The following is a 21,930-nucleotide window of genomic DNA, read 5'->3' on the forward strand; positions in this document are numbered from 1 at the left end:
ACGAGATCTAATGTTACCCTAGCCATATCAAATTATTCCTTTGTTTACTGTTTTCAGATCCACATGGAGGACTGCAATACAGCAATACACTGAAGTGATTGGAAGAACATTTATGCCACCGTATTGGGGTTTGGGATTCCACCTGTGTAGATGGGGATATGAAACTGTTGATGGTACAAGAAAAGTCACTGACAGAATGAGAAATGCCAAAATACCACAGGTATTGTTATGTTAGACTTTTTATCAGTAGATGGCTTGTGTCATAATTTTTCTAATAATTTTTGTACTTCTCATCAAACTTAAAAATGTTTATTAATTGTTTATGTTTAAAGATAATTCTCATGAATATTTAAATTTACTTCTCTGAACTAGGATGTACAGTGGAATGACATTGACTACGCTGTAGCCTACAAAGATTGCACTTTAAATAAGAAAGTATTTGGGGATTTACTAAAATTCATTGATGAACTTCATAACAATGGCCAACACTATATACATATCGTGGTAAGTTGGGGATTCAGTATTTTTTAACCCATGCATGTGTATAAGTGTAAAATGTCATAGGAAATGTAATTCATATACTGATCAGGCTCTACACTAAATGGTCATACGAATAGTTTTGATTTATCAAAATAATTTGGGATTCCAGTAGATTATTATGTCATTGTAATTTTGATTGGACAATGCATCATATATTCAAATCAACTTTTGGGAGCTGGTTACATAATTTAGACTTAACTAAAACATGTTTGACTCAAACCAAAAATTTCTACATATTATTCACCAATCCATTAGCATACAAACTAAGAAGTGTACCCTCAATTCGCTCAGTCTCTGGAATAGGGATTCCAAATAACACTTCCTACACAATTCAAGAGCTTTTGATCTTGACATGGTAATACTAAAGTTCAGAGCTTATTGTTTTGTTTGTTTTGATTGAAAAGATCCTGGTATTGCCGCTGACAGTGCCCCTGGTACATTCGATCTTGGTAAAAAAATGGACATCTTAAACTGAATGGAAAATACATAGAAGGAAAGGTATGTATTCTATGCAAAGAAATGTTATTTACATTATTTTTTGTATTTTTTGATTATGTTGACATGACGCACATGTTTGTTATTTTTGTTTTAAGGTTTGGACCAATGTTACCGTGTTTCCAGACTTTATAAATCCTAGAACTAGTGAATGGTGGTACCAGATGATTTCAGAATGGTATAAAAAAAGTACATTTTGATGGACTCTGGATTGTGAGTTATACATATTTTTACAATACACTGCTAGTATTTTCTAATGAGACAAAATACAGCAAGAAAGTGTAAAACAGTGTTTTCAGTAGTCGGGATAGTAATAAAAGTACAATGGTCAAATTTGCTATCATGCAGGTATATCTTTTAAACAAACATTGTATATGTATATATTCACATATATCTAAACTTTCTGATGTTGGATATTGGTTGCTATGCATTAAATGAGAATGTTTGAATCACAGATAAATTTTTAACTCGTTTATTCCCTGTTAGGATATCGACATACTAGATGTACCATTATCACTTGCACAAGGGGTGCAAAGTTGCACATAAAAAAGTCAACAATGGCATTCATTGTTTGTGATCTGTCACCTAACCATTTTTTTCACAAACCATGTACTTTTGTTTACATTGAGGTGCTCTTTTGAGACTGAGGATTTCTTGTGATTAATGGAGCAGAATATCTTCAACACATTTCATTTTCTCATACCTTTCTTAATAACAATTGCTTATTTATCTGCTTATTTAATTGCTTATTTATCTTTCCATTTAATTCTAAAAACTCTAATAATATCATAATTACTGTAAGTTATTCTTCTTCAATAACGAGACACAATCTTGTCGTTGTAGGATATGAATGAACCAGTTCAGTTTGGCAATGGATCATTGATTGGTTGTCCTCAATCTAAGTACGATTATCCACCATATACACCAGGTAGGTACCGTGAACTGTTTATATTTTCACTACTAGAAATTATCATGATTTCATGATTTGTAAAGAAATAATTCCGTGAAAGTCACTGACAACCTGTATTGTAGGACACCAGAGTAAATTTTCACTGCTGCATTATTTTGCAAAATGCAGTGTTGGAAAGTGTTATAGATGCATTTGAATCCCTCCCTTATTTAGAAATGTTTTCCTTTGTTTATTTTAGACGTACTGTAAAGGGGTTAATTATTCACTGGGTTTTGAATTTGCTTATTTCGCTGACTGGAAAATGCGCTAAATTAACACCCAGTGAATATGTAATATTTAGTATGGAAGACATTATCTAAATTATATAACTGTGAATTTAAAACCCACTGAATATGCCTGAAATGATAAATTAGCAAAATTTAAACCTAGTGAAAATTAGTCATTTTACAGTATTGAAGTGCTTATAATCAGTGCGAAATGTTTTTCATTGCCTTTTCAGCCCTCTTATCTCAGGAATAATGCAAAATTTGCACTTGGGCAGTAGCTTGATGCATCAACCTCCACTACACATCGGTTGATACGATAACCGTACTGCCTTAATTTGTTCATACTTTGCTGTATTCCTGTCATAACCTCATAATATAATGCTGATTTACTTATTTTTAATAGGCATATTTGAGGGCATAATAAAAGCTTTCACACTGTGTGCTTCATCAGATCAGTACAAGTCAAAACATTATGATGTACATAGCTTGTATGGACTGACAGAGATGAGTGAGTATATATCGTTATTCCATTTTGATATTGTAGCAATTTATGTAGGTTTCAAAACCATACTGTGTAAAATACTTTATTTTTGCTTTGAATTAATTTTCGCTATTTTCGCTGAAGGAATGATTCAGTGAAAATAAAATCCAGGAAATATACTTTTTTTTCTATATTTTGCATCCAATTTTGCATTCAACTTGTCAAAAATCTGTGAAAATTAATTCCATACAAAAAAAAAAAAAATCTTTTCAGGGAAAATTATTTCCTGCTAAAATAAAGTGTTGTACAGTATTTGGAATTAGTATTGAAGTGTGGGGTAACATAGGCATGGCACCCATGAATATACTTCTCTCTATATTTAGAAAATCAATCTTTTTACAAGGGATGGCATGCTTGTATTTTAAACTCTTATAATCAATACAAAACATGAACAAGCAAGGTTTAGGTTTTTAACTCAACAGGCTGCCAACAATTATACAAATTAGCTACCAAAAATTATTAAAATGCTTTGGTCTACACAGCTGATATCAATAGTGCACATGTATTGAATTGACCTCTGTCAGACTAGTTCATATTGTGGCGATATCTTCAATATTTTTGTGATTTTTGTTAAAAAACGGCTATTTTCCACTTCTACTTGAAAACTACCAGCTCAATTACTTTAATACTAGCTGGGGGTCCATAGCTCTTTTAGTGTTGGTCTTTAGTTTTTGTGATGGTATTTTAGTCATTTCTGATTCATTTTGCGTTATTAATTTGTTATTTTCAGACATTAGGGTTTTTATGGACACTTGTGTAACACAAACATGTTATTACAACAACCATGGAGCTATTTAAAACATGAAACCACTTGTTCTAGTAAATCATTAAAAAGGGTAGCAATACAGTGCAAATTATTTTTTCCTTTCACCTAGTTTTGAGATGCATGTATAAAATATGGTACTGCTTTTTAGCTCCACTGTTAAAGATGACAGGCAGGACGGTTGGTATAGATGATTGCCCATTGTCTCATGTCACCTTTTTTCCAAACAACTTCTTCTTGAACACTAGCCAAATTGCTCTCATCCTAGGTACATAATGTTCCTTTGGTAAGATTTAATCATTTCAATAAAAAGAGGCCATATGTCAAGAACGATACATGGGTGTTAGATGCTCAGTGACGACCAAATGGTAAATAAAGGTTTAAACAATAATTTAATAAAAAATGGCAGTTTGAAAAAAAACTGTTTTATTTATAATCTTAATTAATTTTCAGCTTTTCCACTGATATTTCGAGTACTAATTATCACATTTCAATGAATCTAGAACTATGCAAAGACCCAATTAGTTTTCGGTAAATATTTATGCATATTAATCACCTAATTTGCATAACTAACCAATTTTCACACTGATATCTCAAGTGCTAATCATCACATTTCAATGAAACTTTGTACATGGATGCTGTAGGACAATATACAGACCTGATTAATTGTGGGTTAAAATCTGTACATATTAATTACCTAATTTGTATAATTGACCAATTTTGGGCTATCACACTGATATCTAAAGTACTAATTATTCCATTTCAATGAAACTTAGTACAATGATGCTCTAAGACAATGTACAAAGCTGATTAGTTTGGGGTTAAAATCTGTTCATATTAATTCCCTAATTAGCATAATAATTCATAATTTTTTGGTTCTATTCACATTTCAATAAAACTTGGTACATAGATGGTCTGTTACATTGTGCAGACCTCATTAGTTTTACAATCTGTTCATATTAATTTTCTGATTTGCATAAATAGTTTTCAGTTTTTCCATCAATATCTCAAGGACAAGTATTTTCGAATTATTTTTTAACGTGTTTCCAATACTCTCAGCACATGGGAGTTCTTTCTAAGCTTTCTTTGATTAGTAATTTTAGTCAAAACAATAATATTTTATAGTAAGATTATTCAATACCACAAGATACATATTCAATGTTTATTATATGCTTCCAATGCATGTGTTATCTTGTAAGCCTAATTAAGGCTGCTGCCCAATATAAAACATTTTTTTAGGAGAAGGGTCTAAAACTAAAAATGTGCCCTCAATCTTCTGATTTATTTGTTTCTTTTGTTTATATGCACAGGTTTAATTGTGGCATTGGTCCACTAATATTTGCTGATCAGTTCATACAGCTGCCAAGTTCACTGGCATCTGAGTACATATATGGACTTGGTGAACACCGTGGTAGTTTTCTACATGATGTCAACTGGTCTAGATATGCTTTCTGGAGCAGGGATGTTTTCCACGCTGTAAGTACAATGTAATGTGGACTACAGTGGGCGCTGTTAATAGTTTTCCAGATTAAGTTTTTGTCAGTTCCAGAATTTGATAATTTTTTTTGTGTTTTATCTGACTTGAAAACTGGAAAATATTAATGATATTTATTTATTTTCCCATTATTTAGGAAAATTTAAACTTGTATAGTGTTCATCCATTCTATCTGTCTATTGAAGATGATGGCAATGCACATGGTGTGTTCTTACTCAACAGCAATGCTATGGGTATGTATGATAGTTGTATATTCTCTGAGAAATTGTCATGGAACTGTTAACCTTTTTACCACCAGTTCCCTCTTTTCATCACCAATTCACAAAATAGTCCAATTTATAGTCTGCACTTTCCGTCAGAAGGTTAGGACAAAATTAGCCAAAATTTTTGAGTAAAAACTGAAAATTGACTCAAACTTTGTCTGTTGGCTCTGAAATTAGAATATAAGAAAAAAAGTGCAGAAAATTTGGCCGAGAAAGTCTGATGTTGAAAAGGTTTAGAAGTTAAGATAGAACAATCCTCAATTTTGTATATTATACTATTTTTTTACAATTCACCATGCAACATATACTTCCTGAGTATAATCCTTCATAATCTGGAAAAACATAAAAATTACTTTGAAGTCACACTAATTGAAAGGACTGTGGTTACAAAGCAATGGATATGAACCTTACGCATTAAAATTTTGTTTCAAATAAACAACACATATTTGACCCAATTGCAACTTGTATCAAGCGCATGATTCTCAAACATTAGTTTATTTTCATGATGTATCATTGTGTTCAACCAAAATGTTTATCGTAAAAATTTGTTTTGCTTCGTTGACTGCATAGTCAGCAAGTTCTAACTAAAAATGCTACATAAATTGGTTTCCACCCTCCTTATGGCTCATTCATTTATTTATGTATTAACCTTATTAACTAACGAGATCTAGTGTTACCCTAGCTATATCAAATTATTCCTTTGTTTACTGTTTTCAGAGTCAATTTTTCAGACGTCTCCATCCATCACATGGAGGACTGTTGGTGGTGTTTTAGATTATGTCTTCTTTGGACCCAGCCTTGACCAAGTGATACAGCAATACACTGAAGTGATTGGAAGAACATTTATGCCACCGTATTGGGGTTTGGGATTCCACCTGTGTAGATGGAGATATGAAACTGTTGATGGTACAAGAAAAGTCACTGACAGAATGAGAAATGCCAAAATACCACAGGTATTGTTATTTTAGACTTTTTATCAGTAGATGGCTTGTGTCATAATTTTTCTAATAATTTTTGTACTTCTCATCAAACTTAAAAATGTTTATCAATTGTTTATGTTTAAAGATAATTCTCATGAATATTTAAATTTACTTCTCTGAACTAGGATGTACAGTGGAATGACATTGACTACGCTGTAGCCTACAAAGATTGCACTTTAAATAAGAAAGTATTTGGGGATTTACCAAAATTCATTGATGAACTTCATAACAATGGCCAACACTATATACATATCATGGTAAGTTAGGGATTCAGTATTTTTTAACCCATGCATGTGTATAAGTGTAAAATGTCATAGGAAATGTAATTCATATACTGATCAGGCTCTACACTAAATGGCCATACGAATAGTTTTCATTTATCAAAATAATTTGGGATTCCAGTAGATTATTATGTCATTGTAATTTTGATTGGACATATATTCAAATCAACTTTTGGAAGCTGGTTACATAATTTAGACTTAACTAAAACATGTTTGACTCAAACCAAAAATTTCTACATATTATTCACCAAGCCACTAGCATACAAACTAAGAAGTGTACCCTCAATTCGCTCAGTCTCTGGAATAGAAATTCCAAATAACACTTCCTACACAATTCAAGAGCTTTTGATCTTGACATTGGTAATACTAAAGTTCAGAGCTTATTGTTTTGTTTGTTTTGATTGAAAGGATCCTGGTATTGCCGCTGACAGTGCCCCTGGTACATAGATAGATAGATAGATATTTTATTTGACACAAAATTTAGCATGAATGAAAAAAACATACAATAAATCAATGGTCAAGAAAAACACAAACAAAACAATAGACTAAACTAAAGCTTAGATATAAAATCAATAAATTTTCCCAAGCAATTGACAATGAAGCTATCTTTAGTGCCTAGCAAGCACTTGAATTTCTCAAGAGTTGATAACTTGCAAATGTTGTCATCATAAATTGCTAATTCAGCTTCAAATTTAGTACGAGCTTGTACAATCTGACTATTTTTACAATTGAGTAAAACATGGAATTCATCCCCAATAGCCTGTTCATTACATAGAAAACAAAACCTTTGCTCTGGAGGTGTTTTATTATATCTAAGTTTTTCAATTGGCAACGCGTGAGAAGAAATGCGAAACTTAGTGAAGCTGACCCTGTGTTGCACATTTTTTATTTGTTCTAAATATGGTTCAAATTCAAAATTTTGTTTAAACTTGTTAAAAGTACGTAGCTTATTCTTTTCTGGTTTAAATACCGTTGGCAACCAGACTTTATTATAGTAAACTTGTTTGAATTTGGTTTTGAATTCTATAATGTTAGATTCATCGCTAATTTTAGTTAATGTGAATAATCTTTTAACAAATGCTGTTCATGAATTACCGTTCATTTTATTGTCAGTATTAAAAGCACAGTCCAGAAGATGATTATGTTTAATTGATTTTAGCTTTTCATAATTTTTCAATGTTTGTGAACTAATGTCAATAATGAGATGATAGCTACCAAGTTCAGCTCTAGATGCTGCATTGCTGGCTTTATTATTAACACCTAAAATCTGTTTGCAAAGTTTAATGTGGAGTTGTTCAAAGTATGTTTTGTCATTAAACAGACTTTGTATAAAATTGTCTTCAGTTATTTCGTTATTTTTTGTTTTAACAAGTTTGAAAGTAAAAGCCCCCCATATCTCAGATCCATATAATAAAATGGGTAGGATTGTACTGCGATATAACTGAATAGCATTTTTTGGCGAAACTATATAATTGTGTAGGCTAAGTGTTTGTTTTAATGCACCTATTGCACACATTGCTTTTTTGACTAGATTATTGATAGCAATTGTAAAATTACCACTACTTTGAAAAGTGATACCTAAGTAGGTATATGTTGGGACAACTTTTACCTGTTGGTCTCCTAAGTAAAATTTGCCATCTATCTTTCTTCCCCTGTTATTAAAAATAATAATTTTAGTTTTGTTAATATTAACTCCAAGTCTCCATTTGATACAGTAGCTTTTAAACAAATTAAGATTATCTTGTAGTCCTGTACTTGTGTTTGAAAAAATGACAATGTCATCTGCAAAAAGTAGGCAATTAATATTGGTGCCATTAAGACTGACAGACTCAGATTGTTTAAGACTGTCAGATAGGTCATTGATGTATATGTTAAATAGTAATGGGCTTAAGTTGCATCCTTGTTTAACACCACTAGATGATACAAATGGTTTGGTGCACCCCTGACCAGTCTTAATAGCATAGCTAGTATTTGAATACATTGATTGAATCAAATTTATACATTTTCCTGTCACTCCTGCTTTCCCTAATTTAAATAATAGCCCTTCACGCCAAACACTATCAAAAGCTTTGCATAAGTCATCAAAGCAGGCATAAAGATATTTCTTGCCAATGCTATTTGTATATTTATTGATAATTGAATGAAGATGTTGTCTGTTGTTTATTGATAATTGAATGAAGATGTTGTCTGTTGTTTATTGATAATTGAATGAAGATGTTGTCTGTTGTCCTCCTATTCTTTCTAAATCCAAATTGAGAATCTTGTAAGAAATTATTATTGTTAAGAACATTTTGAATTCTATTATGAATAATGCTATTAAAAATATATATGAACCATTCGATCTTGGTAAAAAAATGGACATCTTTATTAAACTGGATGGAAAATACATAGAAGGGAAGGTATGTATTCTATGCGAGGAAATTTATTTACATTATGCTTTGTATTTGTGTAGAATTGTATTTGTGAGAATATGTCGACATGACGCACATTTTAATTATTTTTGTTTTAAGGTTTGGACCAATGTTACCGTGTTTCCAGACTTTATAAATCCTAGAACTAGTGAATGGTGGTACCAGATGATTTCAGAATGGTATAAAAAAGTACATTTTGATGGACTCTGGATTGTGAGTTATACATATTTTTACAATACACTGCTAGTATTTTCTAATGAGACAAAATACAGCAAGAAAGTGTAAAACAGTGTTTTCAGTAGTAGGGATAGTAACAAAAGTACAATGGTCAAATTTGCTATCATGCAGGTATATCTTTTAGACAAACATTGTATATGTATATATTCACATATATCTAAACTTTCTAATGTTGTATATTGGTTGCTATGCATTAAATGAGAATGTTTGAATCACAGATATATTTTTAACTCGTTTATTCCCTGTTAGGATATCGACATACTAGATGTACCATTATCACTTGCACAAGGGGTGCAAATTTGCGCATAAAGTCAACAATGACATTCATTGTTTGTGATCTGTCACCGAACCATTTTTTTCACAAACCATGTACTTTTGTGCAACAATTTATTATTTAATTAATATATTTTCGTTGAAAACATTTTGTAAATAATGTAATGTAATGTAAATAATAATTAAATGTGTTTGGAAATACAAGCATGTGTTTGGGGTTAAATTCCCAATATGCAAGCATGTGTGTGGGGATTTAAATTGCAATATGAATGTGTGTGGGTGTGTGTGTGGGGATTTAAATTGCAATATGAATGTGTGTGAGGGGGTTAAATTGTAATATGAATGTGTGTGGGTGTATGTGGGGGGTTAAATTGTAATATGAAAGCGTGTGTGTGGGGATTTAAATTACAATATGAATGTGTGTGTGTGGGTGTGTGTGTGTGGGGATTTAAATTGCAATATGAATTTGTGTGGGTGTGTGTGGGGATTTAAATTGCAATATGAATGTGTGTGAGGGGGTTAAATTGTAATATGTGTGTGGGTGTATGTGGGGGTTAAATTGTAATATGAATGTGTATGAGGGGGTTAAATTGTAATATGAATGTGTGTGGGTGTGTGTGAGGGGGTTAAATTGTAATATGAATGTGTGTGGGGTAGAATAGAATAGTTAGGGGGTTTCCTTGGGGTGAATAAACATGTTTATGGGGGGGTACAGTGGGTGTTTTGATTAGTTTTTTGTGGGTCAGTGTTCAGTACATATTGATCTTTTCATTCTTAATTAGCTCAGTTTGTTTTTAATATTTGAGGATATTTTTAGTTTGTTTGATCTTTTTATTTTTTTAATTTTTAATATTTTTATTTTTAATATTTCAAATTACAGTTTTATTTTATTTTATTTTTAAGTATTGATTATTTGTAATAATTTGTTTTTAATATTTTCAAGTATTGATTATTTGTAATAATTTTTTTTTAATATTTTTAAGTATTGATTATTTGTAATAATTTTTTAATATTTGTATATTGTTTTAGATTGTTTGTATTCTGTTTCCACAGTGGGTGGTTTAATTAAATGAGCGGGGGAGGGGTATTGAATAAATTTAATGGTGGTGTGTATGCATTGAAGTGTGTGAAATGGTGTGATTTGAATACACATGTTATGTACATTTGATGTCATCCACACATTTATTGTATTTATAAGGACTTGTACATAGCGTAGGAGATGATATGGTGGTAGGACACCGTGCTTACCATAAATGTCTTGGATAAAACATTATATTGTAAAAACTGATATTTGTAATACATTAAAGAAACAAATTAAAATGTGTGATTATTTATTTGTGATACTATTACAGGAAGCGTAACATTTGTGGTAAGTGAAAGTTATTTTCATGCCATATACTGTGGTTATCTTTTGCAAGAAAGCAAGTTAAAATACATGGATATGCCACATTATAAATGATTAGTAAATATGTGGGTGTCCATGTAGAAATAGACCAAATGTTATGCAATGTGAAAATAGGCCTACATGTATGTACAGTTTGCTGTAAATTGTTTAGCACAATTATGCAACCATGCAGAAGACAGGTGCTCCCAGAATCCACTGCATCTATCGAAATATTAGAGATTATTACAAAAATACTGCAAAGTATGCACAACGCGAGTCATATCACCCGATACATCACATACTTCTCGAGTGCATACTATCCAGTATTTTTGTGATAAGCTTGTTATTATTCATCTATTCCCTGCTTGTAGAAATAATTTAATAAGAGATAACAGATTGAAGAATACTCCGTACAGCATTTTATTGAGTGGTAAATGTGCGATGTATAATAATGCAACTTATACATGTCCATTAGTTCAGTTTAAAATTATGGTTACTTTTAAACTAAACTGTTCTTTGTACGTGACTGAAAATTGTTATCAGATTCGTTAAGACAAAAACAATTCACTCTGAACTTCAAAATCGTTTAATTATTAAAAATCTTTTGATCTCAATAAAAGATGGCAATTGCAGCTTTTATCCGATCCAAAGTAATGCCATGTTTTTATTTACGATTATCAGAAAATGGTTTTACAAGCGTACAGTTTTGGTCAGAGTCGAGTAAATTGCATGAGAGCGAAAATGATTTCCTATATTAAAATCGTCCAGTGATTTGATCTGTCATCTATGATCACTGATTGGTGCACTCTACTGAATGGCCACCCAAAGTACCTAAATACCAAGTATAAAAGCGATTGCGCTGGTAGTTTTCAAAAATATCCGCTAGAAATAGGTTATGGGTACCAACACCAAATCAACAAAATCTGATAGAGGTCCACCAATTGACTGTAAGTGAACCATTCTATATATACTTGCATTATCTCTAGAGCTCACTTTGTGAAGTGCCTTCGTTCTCTCTCGCTGCATTTACTCAACAACCTGTCGTAAGAAGTTCCATTTTTCACACACTCCCCTAATTTCTGGCCCGACTTCGTGGTGCTACAAGGAATCTATACTTCATATCACTACACATGCATGCAAACTAATTAGTTTGACCAGTTCTGGAATTAAAGCCAAAACCAATTTACAGGGCAGCAGTTGAATTGTGATTATGATGGTGTCACCCCAAGCCTTACAGAAAACTGAGTAATATAGCGTATATGAAAAAATGTGTAATCCTTTGAGGTGTAAGCTGTCTGTGGCAGAGACTGATTCTGGACCCTCAACCACGCCACCAATGGCAGAAATCAGTAAAGGTTTGGAGAATGTACATGCAGGAATTAGGGTAGTACAGAATATCGATTAGTGGATATGATTACTGCACTGCCTTTGTACATACTTTGCTGTATTAATAACCGCATATCTGGAAAATTAAGACAGAATGCCACTTGTGTGTTTTCGACAAATGCAAATAATCATGTTAAAACAGCCTAACCTGTGTATAGTGATCACTCAAGTTACAATAAAACCAGTGTATAGTGACCACACAAGGTACAGTCAAACCAGTGTATAGTGACCACACAAGGTACAGTCAAACCTGTGTATAGTGACCACACAAGGTACAGTCAAACCAGTGTATAGTGACCACACAAGGTACAGTCAAACCTGTGTATAGTGACCACACAAGGTACAGTCAAACCAGTGTATAGTGACCACGCAAGGTACAGTCAAACCAGTGTATAGTGACCACACAAGGTACAGTCAAACCAGTGTATAGTGATCACACAAGGTACAATAAAACCAGTGTATAGTGACCACACAAGGTACAGTCAAACCAGTGTATAGTGACCACACAAGGTACAGTCAAACCTGTCTATAGTGACCACACAAGGTACAGTCAAACCAGTGTATAGTGACCACACAAGGTACAGTCAAACCAGTGTATAGTGACCACACAAGGTACAGTCAAACCTGTGTATAGTGATCACACAAGGTACAGTCAAACCAGTGTATAGTGACCACACAAGGTACAGTCAAACCAGTGTATAGTGACCACACAAGGTACAGTCAAACCAGTGTATAGTGACCACACAAGGTACAGTCAAACCCGTGTATAGTGATCACTCAAGGTACAGTCAAACCTGTGTATGGTGACCACACAAGGTAGTCAAACCCGTGCATAGTGACCACACAAGGTACAATAAAACCAGTGTATAGTGACCACACAAGGTACAGTCAAACCAGTGTATAGTGACCACACAAGGTACAGTCAAACCTGTGTATAGTGACCACACAAGGTACAGTCAAACCAGTGTATAGTGACCACACAAGGTACAGTCAAACCTGTGTATAGTGACCACACAAGGTACAGTCAAACCAGTGTATAGTGACCACACAAGGTACAGTCAAACCAGTGTATAGTGACCACACAAGGTACAGTCAAACCAGTGTATAGTGATCACACAAGGTACAATAAAACCAGTGTATAGTGACCACACAAGGTACAGTCAAACCAGTGTATAGTGACCACACAAGGTACAGTCAAACCTGTGTATAGTGACCACACAAGGTACAGTCAAACCAGTGTATAGTGACCACACAAGGTACAGTCAAACCAGTGTATAGTGACCACACAAGGTACAGTCAAACCTGTGTATAGTGATCACTCAAGGTACAGTCAAACCTGTGTATAGTGATCACACAAGGTACAGTCAAACCAGTGTATAGTGACCACACAAGGTACAGTCAAACCAGTGTATAGTGACCACACAAGGTACAGTCAAACCAGTGTATAGTGACCACACAAGGTACAGTCAAACCTGTGTATAGCGACCACACAAGGTACAGTCAAACCCGTGTATAGTTAACACTCAAGGTACAGTCAAACCTGTGTATGGTGACCACACAAGGTAGTCAAACCCGTGCATAGTGACCACACAAGGTACAATAAAACCAGTGTATAGTGACCACACAAGGTACAGTCAAACGTGTATAGTGACCACACAAGGTACAATAAAACCTGTGTATAGTGACCACACAAGGTACAGCCAAACCTGTGTATAGTGACCACACAAGGTACAGTCAAACCTGTGTATAGTGACCACACAAGGTACAGTCAAACGTGTATAGTGACCACACAAGGTATAGTCAAACATGTGTATAGTGACCACACAAAGTAATCAAACAAGTATGACTTGAAACAAATCAGCAAAATTATTCTTGAAAGGTTGGTCTTTATACACACGATGCTATGTTATGCCATGGGATGCTAAAAAGTTGTCATTATAAACAATATTTATATAGAGGTTGTCATTGATACAGGTTTGAATGTATGATAGTCAATAGTATATAGAATTTTTTAAATATGGTTTTGTTTTGTTTTTAGAAAAATAATATTCATAAAATTATTTATTTTTAAATACTTCTAGAAATGAACAAGTACATTGTAAGATAAGTAGTACCATTTGTAACCATTTTAAAACTTTGCGTTGAGATATATATATACATCCTTGTCATGGGTAACCATGGTAACATGTTTTGAAACTATTTCTTGTAATATAAAATGTCACATATCTTAAAATAAAGAAAATTACATTATTTTTTCTATGAGGTAGCATAGTATAACGATAGGAGATGGTCGATCACCGCCCAACTTCCGTTGCACGATCATCACGTGTACGACTGTGAAGCTGCGAGGACGGGCGCAATGTTGTTTGTTCGCTCGCTGTAGTGTACTTTGGGGCCACCCACGTAGGTATAGCGTAAGTTAGTGAAATTTACAACGTGCTAGCCATTAACCATAGCGCACACGAGGATAGCGCACAAAAGTCGGTGAAATCGACAACGCAGTGTGTCACCGACATCGACTTATGCACAATACCTACACTTAAATGGGGGTCGAGTTGACCAGAAGCCGTTCCAACGAGGTTCCGGTCAAGTCGCACCTGAAACCTACTCGCCCTAAACCAACTCGATTTCGTTTTCAACCGGCGTTGTCGATTTCAACGCAAAAAATACCGGTGTTGTCAATTTCGGGTTGGTATCGGGCGAGTTACCGTAATTTCGGACGAGTTGAGTTTGGTGCGGGCAAAACTTAAATCGTTCAAACAATCCGGTACAAATCTAAACGAGTTTTGAATTCAAACGTTATGGCATAACATATGAAAATTGGTGCTACAAGTCTTAGTAGGGGATTTGGATTATAACGCGATCTAAATCCAACGTTAAGCCTATAAACGTTCCATTGTTTTTAGTGCCAAACCCCTTTGTTAAGTACAACAACAAATATTTCGTTGGTGTTTGTGAGCTCTTGTGTGATTGGTCAATGCATGGACAGCTCTTCCACTTCCGTGTTTTACTCCCTATCAATTTGGGCCCTGTTTAACCATAGACAGTATAGTAGTATAGTAACACCAATGCCAAACTTAGGCAGAGCTGGAATATTATGATGAGCAAGTAAACAATGACGTCATATTTACTTCCATGCGATGTCACTAATTAATTGAATAAAATTAAAAGTTAGTTTCAGACGGCAGTAATGTTTCCGTACATGTTATATTCAGTCTGTACCCCATTTTCGACAAAATATTTGAATATTTTTTGTTTTCATGGGGCATGAATCTTATTATGTTATTGTTTACCGACTATGCTCGTTTTTTTATTTTCTCTGCCACGCATTTTTTTTCAAACAGACTTTGAATCCGTATGTTCTCTCGTCTGTCACCATCTTGACAATAGCTCACACTCTTTCAACCGGAATTCATGTCTAAGGTTGTACCCCGTTTTCGACAAAATACTCGAATATTTTAGTTTTCCTGATGCATGAATCTTCTTATTATGTTATTTTCCACCGACTGTGCTCGGTTTTTGTTGTTCTCTGTCTTGCACTTATTTTGAAATTAACTTTCAATCCGTCCGTTTTCATGTCTGTCGTCATCTTGACTACTTATTCACACTCTTTCAAACGGAATGCATGTGTAAGTTTGTACCCCGTATTCGACAAAATACACGAATATTATTGTTTTCATGATGCATGAATCGTCAAATTTTGTTATTTTCACTGACTACACTTGTTTTTTGTTGTTGTCTGCCTCGCATTTTTTTAATAGACTTTCATTCCGTTTTCCGTTTTCACGTCTGTCGCCATCTTGACTACACGTCCAGTCTTTCAGCCTGAATGCACGTCTACCTACGTTATACCCTGTTTTTATTATTAATAACTCGAATACTTGTGAATAAATGAGGCACGATTGTCTTTATTATTTTATTTTCACTATTTTCGGGTTTTTGTTAGCGTTTCAAAGGGTTTTTTTACGTGACGATCAAGAAAACGCAAATCTTCGCTATTTTCGATGTTGATGCCCGGGCTCTGAATCACACACACAGAGTTGTTAACATGAATTGCTGTGTCTACTGCGTTTGGATCTTCTTCACTATCATTTCCACCATCATCAAAATCCGGAAAAAAAACATCGAGCAAATCATCTACACACGGGAACTCGTGATCAGCAACGGCCATTTAGAGTACCGATGGAATACCGTAGGCGACTCTTATCAACGAAATTACGCAGTCCGCTTCATTTATTGTTTAGTTTGATAATTTATAATCATATATTCAGTGTGAGACTGTTGCTTTCAAGTTGTGTTAATACAAAGATGATTTAAACTTGTCCCTTCGGTTACCAACGTATTCAATATAAGGAAATAGCATGTGTGTGCGTTTGCGTGAGTGAAAGATGCAGGCGAAATTTCTCGTCAGTTCTATATATTTCGAACGCGCGTGGTCGGCGCCTTTGATTGCGTTTATTTTGTTCTTTCATTCGCGAAATCTATCACTGGCACCGTTTATTTTGTCATGTCTCACAACTGAATGTCCAAGCTGACTTTGTTTTGGTTGTATATAGTTTTGTGGACAAGGGAGGTCATCTTGGTTGCCTAATTAACTAATTAAAATACCTGTCAGGCATCTCTACCTTAACGAGAAATGGAAATAAATATTTAGTTTATGTTAACGGTTAGTTTAAATCAGTTTAACTTTTTTCCAGCCTACCCCGCTACAATAGAATCGCTGGAGTTGCTTGTCCTTCCTACTATATTGTCTATGGTTTAACTCCGGGGTTACGTCCAAACGCCACCCTCTTGACTGGAGATCTGCGTTAGAAAATAAACCTTTGTTGTTGCGGTGTACGCAAGAAGATGAACTACTTATGTTTTTAACATCACTTCACCTATTAACAATTCACCCCTAGACGTGATAATTTCATTTCAATAGTAAAAATCCGTTCTCAAAAATCCAAATAATCACAACCTCACCGAAATTCATTTTCTATTCTTACCCACAAGCCACACCCAGACCATTCATCAAAACGAGTAGTCTGGGGTATACTAGTACTCTGACCCATGCCGAGGACTTCCTGTTTGTAATGCTATATGATAAATCAGATTAACTATCACGTGAAACCAAAGACAATTGTCTTTGGTGAAACCAAATGAAATTCATTCTAAAATAACGTACTTATACCCAATTGATTCTGGAAAAAAATGACATTTGCAATAATAATCGACGAGCAGGTACGGGTAGTAACGTTCGGTTGACGAAATAGACGATACAACAGTACTGATTGGACCTACATGAATGCTACTCTATTTCACATAACCAAATGTTGTTGTTTTTTTGCTGTTGTAAATTATCTTCGGTAATAACTCCGAAAGTGAAGTCTTATATCTTCAGCAGAACGTAGCCGTTAAAACGAGTTTGTTTCGATCCATCATCGCTTAAGCAGCATACAATTTATTTATTTTTTGACTCATTTAAAAAATACGAACGGTGTCAATATTTAAAACTGCATTTTGTCTGTCTCTAGCGTGCCTCAGAATGATATAGATCTTGGCCGATCGTATTTTTACAAAGGACCTGAATGTACAGCACTAATTTCACCCAACCTCCTGCTCGCTTCTGCTTTTCGATTATCATTTTTAATCGCTTTTGCAACCGCTTGTTGAATAATTTTCGCTTATTTTTTCGAGCGCGCGAACCCAGAAATATCGCCCGTCTGCATGCTCGCATTTTAAATACATGGCCGTGGCATCAATATGTTCCTGGTGTATCTGCTCTCTGCCCTAAGGAATTAGCATTGCCTGTATCACGTAATTGTCTCGATAATCATGTTGTTGAAACGATATAGCAGCCCAGGATTCAAACGGAACACAGTCCCGCTGTACGTTCGTGAACGAAACAAAGTATGATGGTTTGGAAGTGTCGTTCGAAATTAAATAATAGTTAATACTCATTGAATCCTCAAACTTTAGCACTAAAACAACCATTTCGACAACTCATGTGCCAGTCTTCAGTGTTTGAACAAGCGGTCAGTGTTTTTAATAAGCGAGTGAGAAAAATAAAGGGATAAAAACATGGTCGTGTTTCCGGTCGGAAATTAAGTGATATGTTATAAAATGTTATAAAAACGAAATATTGGGCGAAATGAGTATTGATGCCCATTTATAGTTGACATGCGTCACCAAATGGGGACATGGTTAGAGTTGGTAGTACCAGTACTAGCATACGCGGGGAGGGAGTCCAGAGAGGGAACAGCCAGCATCCCTTTTACGGGAAAACGTGAAATCTCGACGGATTTGTTTCGTTCTCACATGTAATATCAGGTTTTGCGGGCTTCTGAGTTCAAAAATGATGACTAAATCAGCTAAAAAGCAAGCGTTTAGAAACATACCTATGCAGAAGTTGATTTGCCAGTACTTAATCCATTTTTAACACCTAGGCTACTCTATTGACATTGGTTGTTTATTTCATGGATTTGGCACTTGAGGTAGCTGATAAGCCGTGTCGAAAACGTGCACAAAACGACCATTCTGTGCACGTTTTCGACACGGATTAAAAACCAGTTGTAAGCACAAATTTTCATATGAATGTATCGACGTGCATTCAGATATATGCTAAATAAATAAATAAATAAATAAATAAATAAATAAATAAATAAATAAATAAATAAATAAATAAATAAATAAATAAATAAATAAATAAATAAAAATATCAAAACATATCGAGAAATCATTTTATGCCGATTTTATACCATATCATCAGTTTTTTCTTGACGTTCAATTTTAAAATGATTTCGTTTTATTGTGGATCGAAACAGTAAAATTACATAAAACATATAGTCACCGAACTACTTCGCGCAAAAAATGTCTCATGGAACCATTTCTTTTTCTATTTCCTTAAGCAACGGTTTATATGCCATATCTCCGAAATCTTTTTCAGTAACTCGCGACGATAAAACAATGTCGTTATGAATGTACTTATGTTTTTTTGCAAATTATTTCCTATGAAATAATGTTTTACTATGGATTTCTATGGAAATAGTTTGAAAAAAGGTTTTCATTTGTTTCAACAGTTTCTGGAAAAACATGACTTGAAAGTGAATCTCGGTATTTTATGTTGTTCAAACGGGGTTCCTAAACCAACTCGCCCGAAACAAACAGTATTTCGTTTTCAACCGGTGTTGTTGATTTCAACGTAAAAAAATACCGGTGTTGTAGATTTCAGTCTGGTATCAAGCGAGTTAATTTCGGCCGAGTTGGATTTGGGGAGGGGGGTCGATTCGTCCCAAATCACATTCGTCCCAAGTCGATTTGTCCCACAATTAGATTCGTCAGATTATGAGACTTGGAAAAAAAAGAGTGAAATCTGGATTAAAGTATTTCCTCTCTCTTCCCCTACTATCTTCCATGCACGGAACGTCCACGGAAGTTGTCATATTAAGGATGTAGTAGACTTTCGTGGTGATTTTTTTTTCTTTTGTCATAAATTTGTTTTTGCGTATCTGTTAACCGACTTAATTAGTTGATTATTAGCGAATTGCTGTGTTATTTCTGTCATCGTGTAGGTCTATTTGAAGTTTTGGACGGAACTTGGCTCAGTGATTTGGAACTAATTACAAGATACCGTCGCTATTCTGACATCCGTAGTTATTAATGTAGTGAACGATTAATCAAAAGATATGACGTATTCAGTACTTAGTGTGATTGGCTTTATGATTGAAGGTTACGCCCTAGATTCTTTTTACTGCATTGTAATTGGTCAGAGTTTTGAAAATGAATAAAGAGAGTTTGAGTTGGTCTTGGCGAATACTCCACGACAGACGCAGTCCGAGAGAGTCCAGGGGCGAGCCTTGAGAGAGTCCAGTCTTGGGCGAGTCTTGGTTCAGCCTTGTGAGAGTCTTGGGGACTTTTCCCCAGGGCGCTGTGTCTTATAGAGTGCTCCAAAAGATCGACTAAGACGAGAGCTGAAACGTATTTCGTTGTCTGTGCCTTATTTGACTGTACAGTTAAAGTGACTTTCCCGATCCCGTACCTCAAGGGGACGAGATAGAGAGACGAGACGAGTTCCCCCTGGCAATTGTGGAGAACCCCCAGAGAGAAGAGAATTTTACCCCCTGATAACACCATAGTAACCACCTCGAATGATGACGCCAATATACTGTCACTGGAGACTGAACGACACGACATCAACACACAGGATGAGCATGTCGAAACGACAAATATCGCCAGCGAAGTCTGCAGTATCTGGCAACGCTTGCGGTGAAGCGAATAACACGAGGCTCGTCGACCTGGATATATTGATTTCGAATCTGGCTGACCACTGTAAATGTTCTCGGTGTAAAATAGGAAAAATATATATCCACGAAGAATCTCGTTATGGCTGGGGATCTCACTTTAGTCTCCGGTGTACATGTGGCCTTTCGAACATAACACATGCACGCGGATTGGCTAAGAATACGAGGTAGTCAAAAATAGTCTAATCAGGTCCATTGTGTCATGTGGGACGGCAGATTTCAAGTGAATTTGAGTGACTCGTCAGTGGCTCGTAGACAAAGCTACACGTAAAAGTTACACGTACATTCATAGCTCTTGGAAATGAAAACTGTTTTGTGCTGGTAATAATTGTATAACAATCGTACTGCAAGTCGACAAAAATAAACTAAACGAAACTCCGATTGTAACGAGTTATAGAGCAAAAACGACGACGTGTAATTCACAACAGTGCTGTCTGCAAGCTTGACTGACTTGCTTCCAAGCGGATTCAGTCAGCAAATAGTAGGCCCTTGTTTTTACTTGAATTACGATTTTTAATCGATATTCAACAACAAAAGTTTCATCGGCGGTATTTAGTAAAAAATAAAAAAAGCGTAGCTTAACCGAGTACTCGCATCTCATTATGTAGTTCTGCTCTGATGACATTTTCGCTTGGTTCAGGTGCCGTGGCTTACGAGAAAGGGAGCGTGACATGACAGTGTTCAAGTTTAACGGTCACACGTTTTGTACATAAACAATTGCCAAATTTGTTGTGATATGGTATAACACTCGAAACTAAGCTTGTCAAGCAAATAAACTTAAATTGATTACACTGTTTATTCAAGGGCGGCCATACTTCGTTTTCACGTTGCTTTTTTCAAATTATCGATTTTTTTATAACTTTATCGGCCATGTACCAAACGGGTTGTTTTGATTTTTATAAAACCAACACAATAGCTGTCTTAAACAACAAATAACTGAATACGATGCGCCGGACAGAAAATATCCTCTCGACTGTGCTACTTTTGGTTTTTTAGTCTTTTCAGCCCTTTGAAAAGTAACGTGTCTAAAACCACAAAAATCACGATTACGCAAACAGTTCTTGTCCGATTTCATTGATTTTTTTCAGAGATTGAACTCAAGATCAATTGAAAACAAAATATAAAATCTTTTTCAAGTATCAGTAATACTTCATGACTAATTGACCTGTGAAAACAGAGCACTCTAATTTATTACAGAATTCTTCTCCGCCACTTTGTAAACGAACCAAACAATTCAGAAACTATCTATTTTACATTATGTTTGGGAACATTCTCGTTTTCCTTTTCTCATGTGTTTTCGTTTTTTAGTAACAGTAAAAATAGCAGAACAATCGTTTTTGTTTATTTAGCAGTCACGTGACTTAATTAATGTTGACATTTGTGTTATTTTTGGATAGAGTGTTGCAAGGGCTACAATAACATG

The 21,930-nt window shown here is 34.7% G+C and overlaps 1 protein-coding gene and 1 long non-coding RNA gene across 2 annotated transcripts; both read left to right on the forward strand.

Annotated features, from left to right (window-relative positions):
* Positions 1-1,103: 1,103 nt before the first annotated feature.
* Positions 1,104-2,950, forward strand: LOC146729501 (uncharacterized). Its single transcript, XR_014928067.1, has 3 exons — positions 1,104-1,248; positions 1,879-1,963; positions 2,615-2,950. It is a non-coding gene; the product is annotated as an uncharacterized LOC146729501 (long non-coding RNA).
* An 840-nt stretch (positions 2,951-3,790) lies between these two features.
* On the forward strand, positions 3,791-9,638 carry LOC146729502 (lysosomal alpha-glucosidase-like). The gene is made up of 7 exons (XM_085495373.1): positions 3,791-3,801; positions 4,826-4,991; positions 5,147-5,243; positions 5,991-6,226; positions 6,379-6,510; positions 9,045-9,158; positions 9,432-9,638. The coding sequence occupies exons 1-7, from the start codon at positions 3,791-3,793 to the stop codon at positions 9,489-9,491; spliced, it is 816 nt and encodes a 271-aa protein (XP_085351499.1). The 3' UTR covers positions 9,492-9,638.
* Positions 9,639-21,930: the final 12,292 nt, after the last annotated feature.

This window comes from Saccoglossus kowalevskii, chromosome 21 (assembly GCF_978046115.1).
Source record: "Saccoglossus kowalevskii chromosome 21, keSacKowa6.1, whole genome shotgun sequence".
NCBI lineage: Eukaryota > Metazoa > Hemichordata > Enteropneusta > Harrimaniidae > Saccoglossus > Saccoglossus kowalevskii.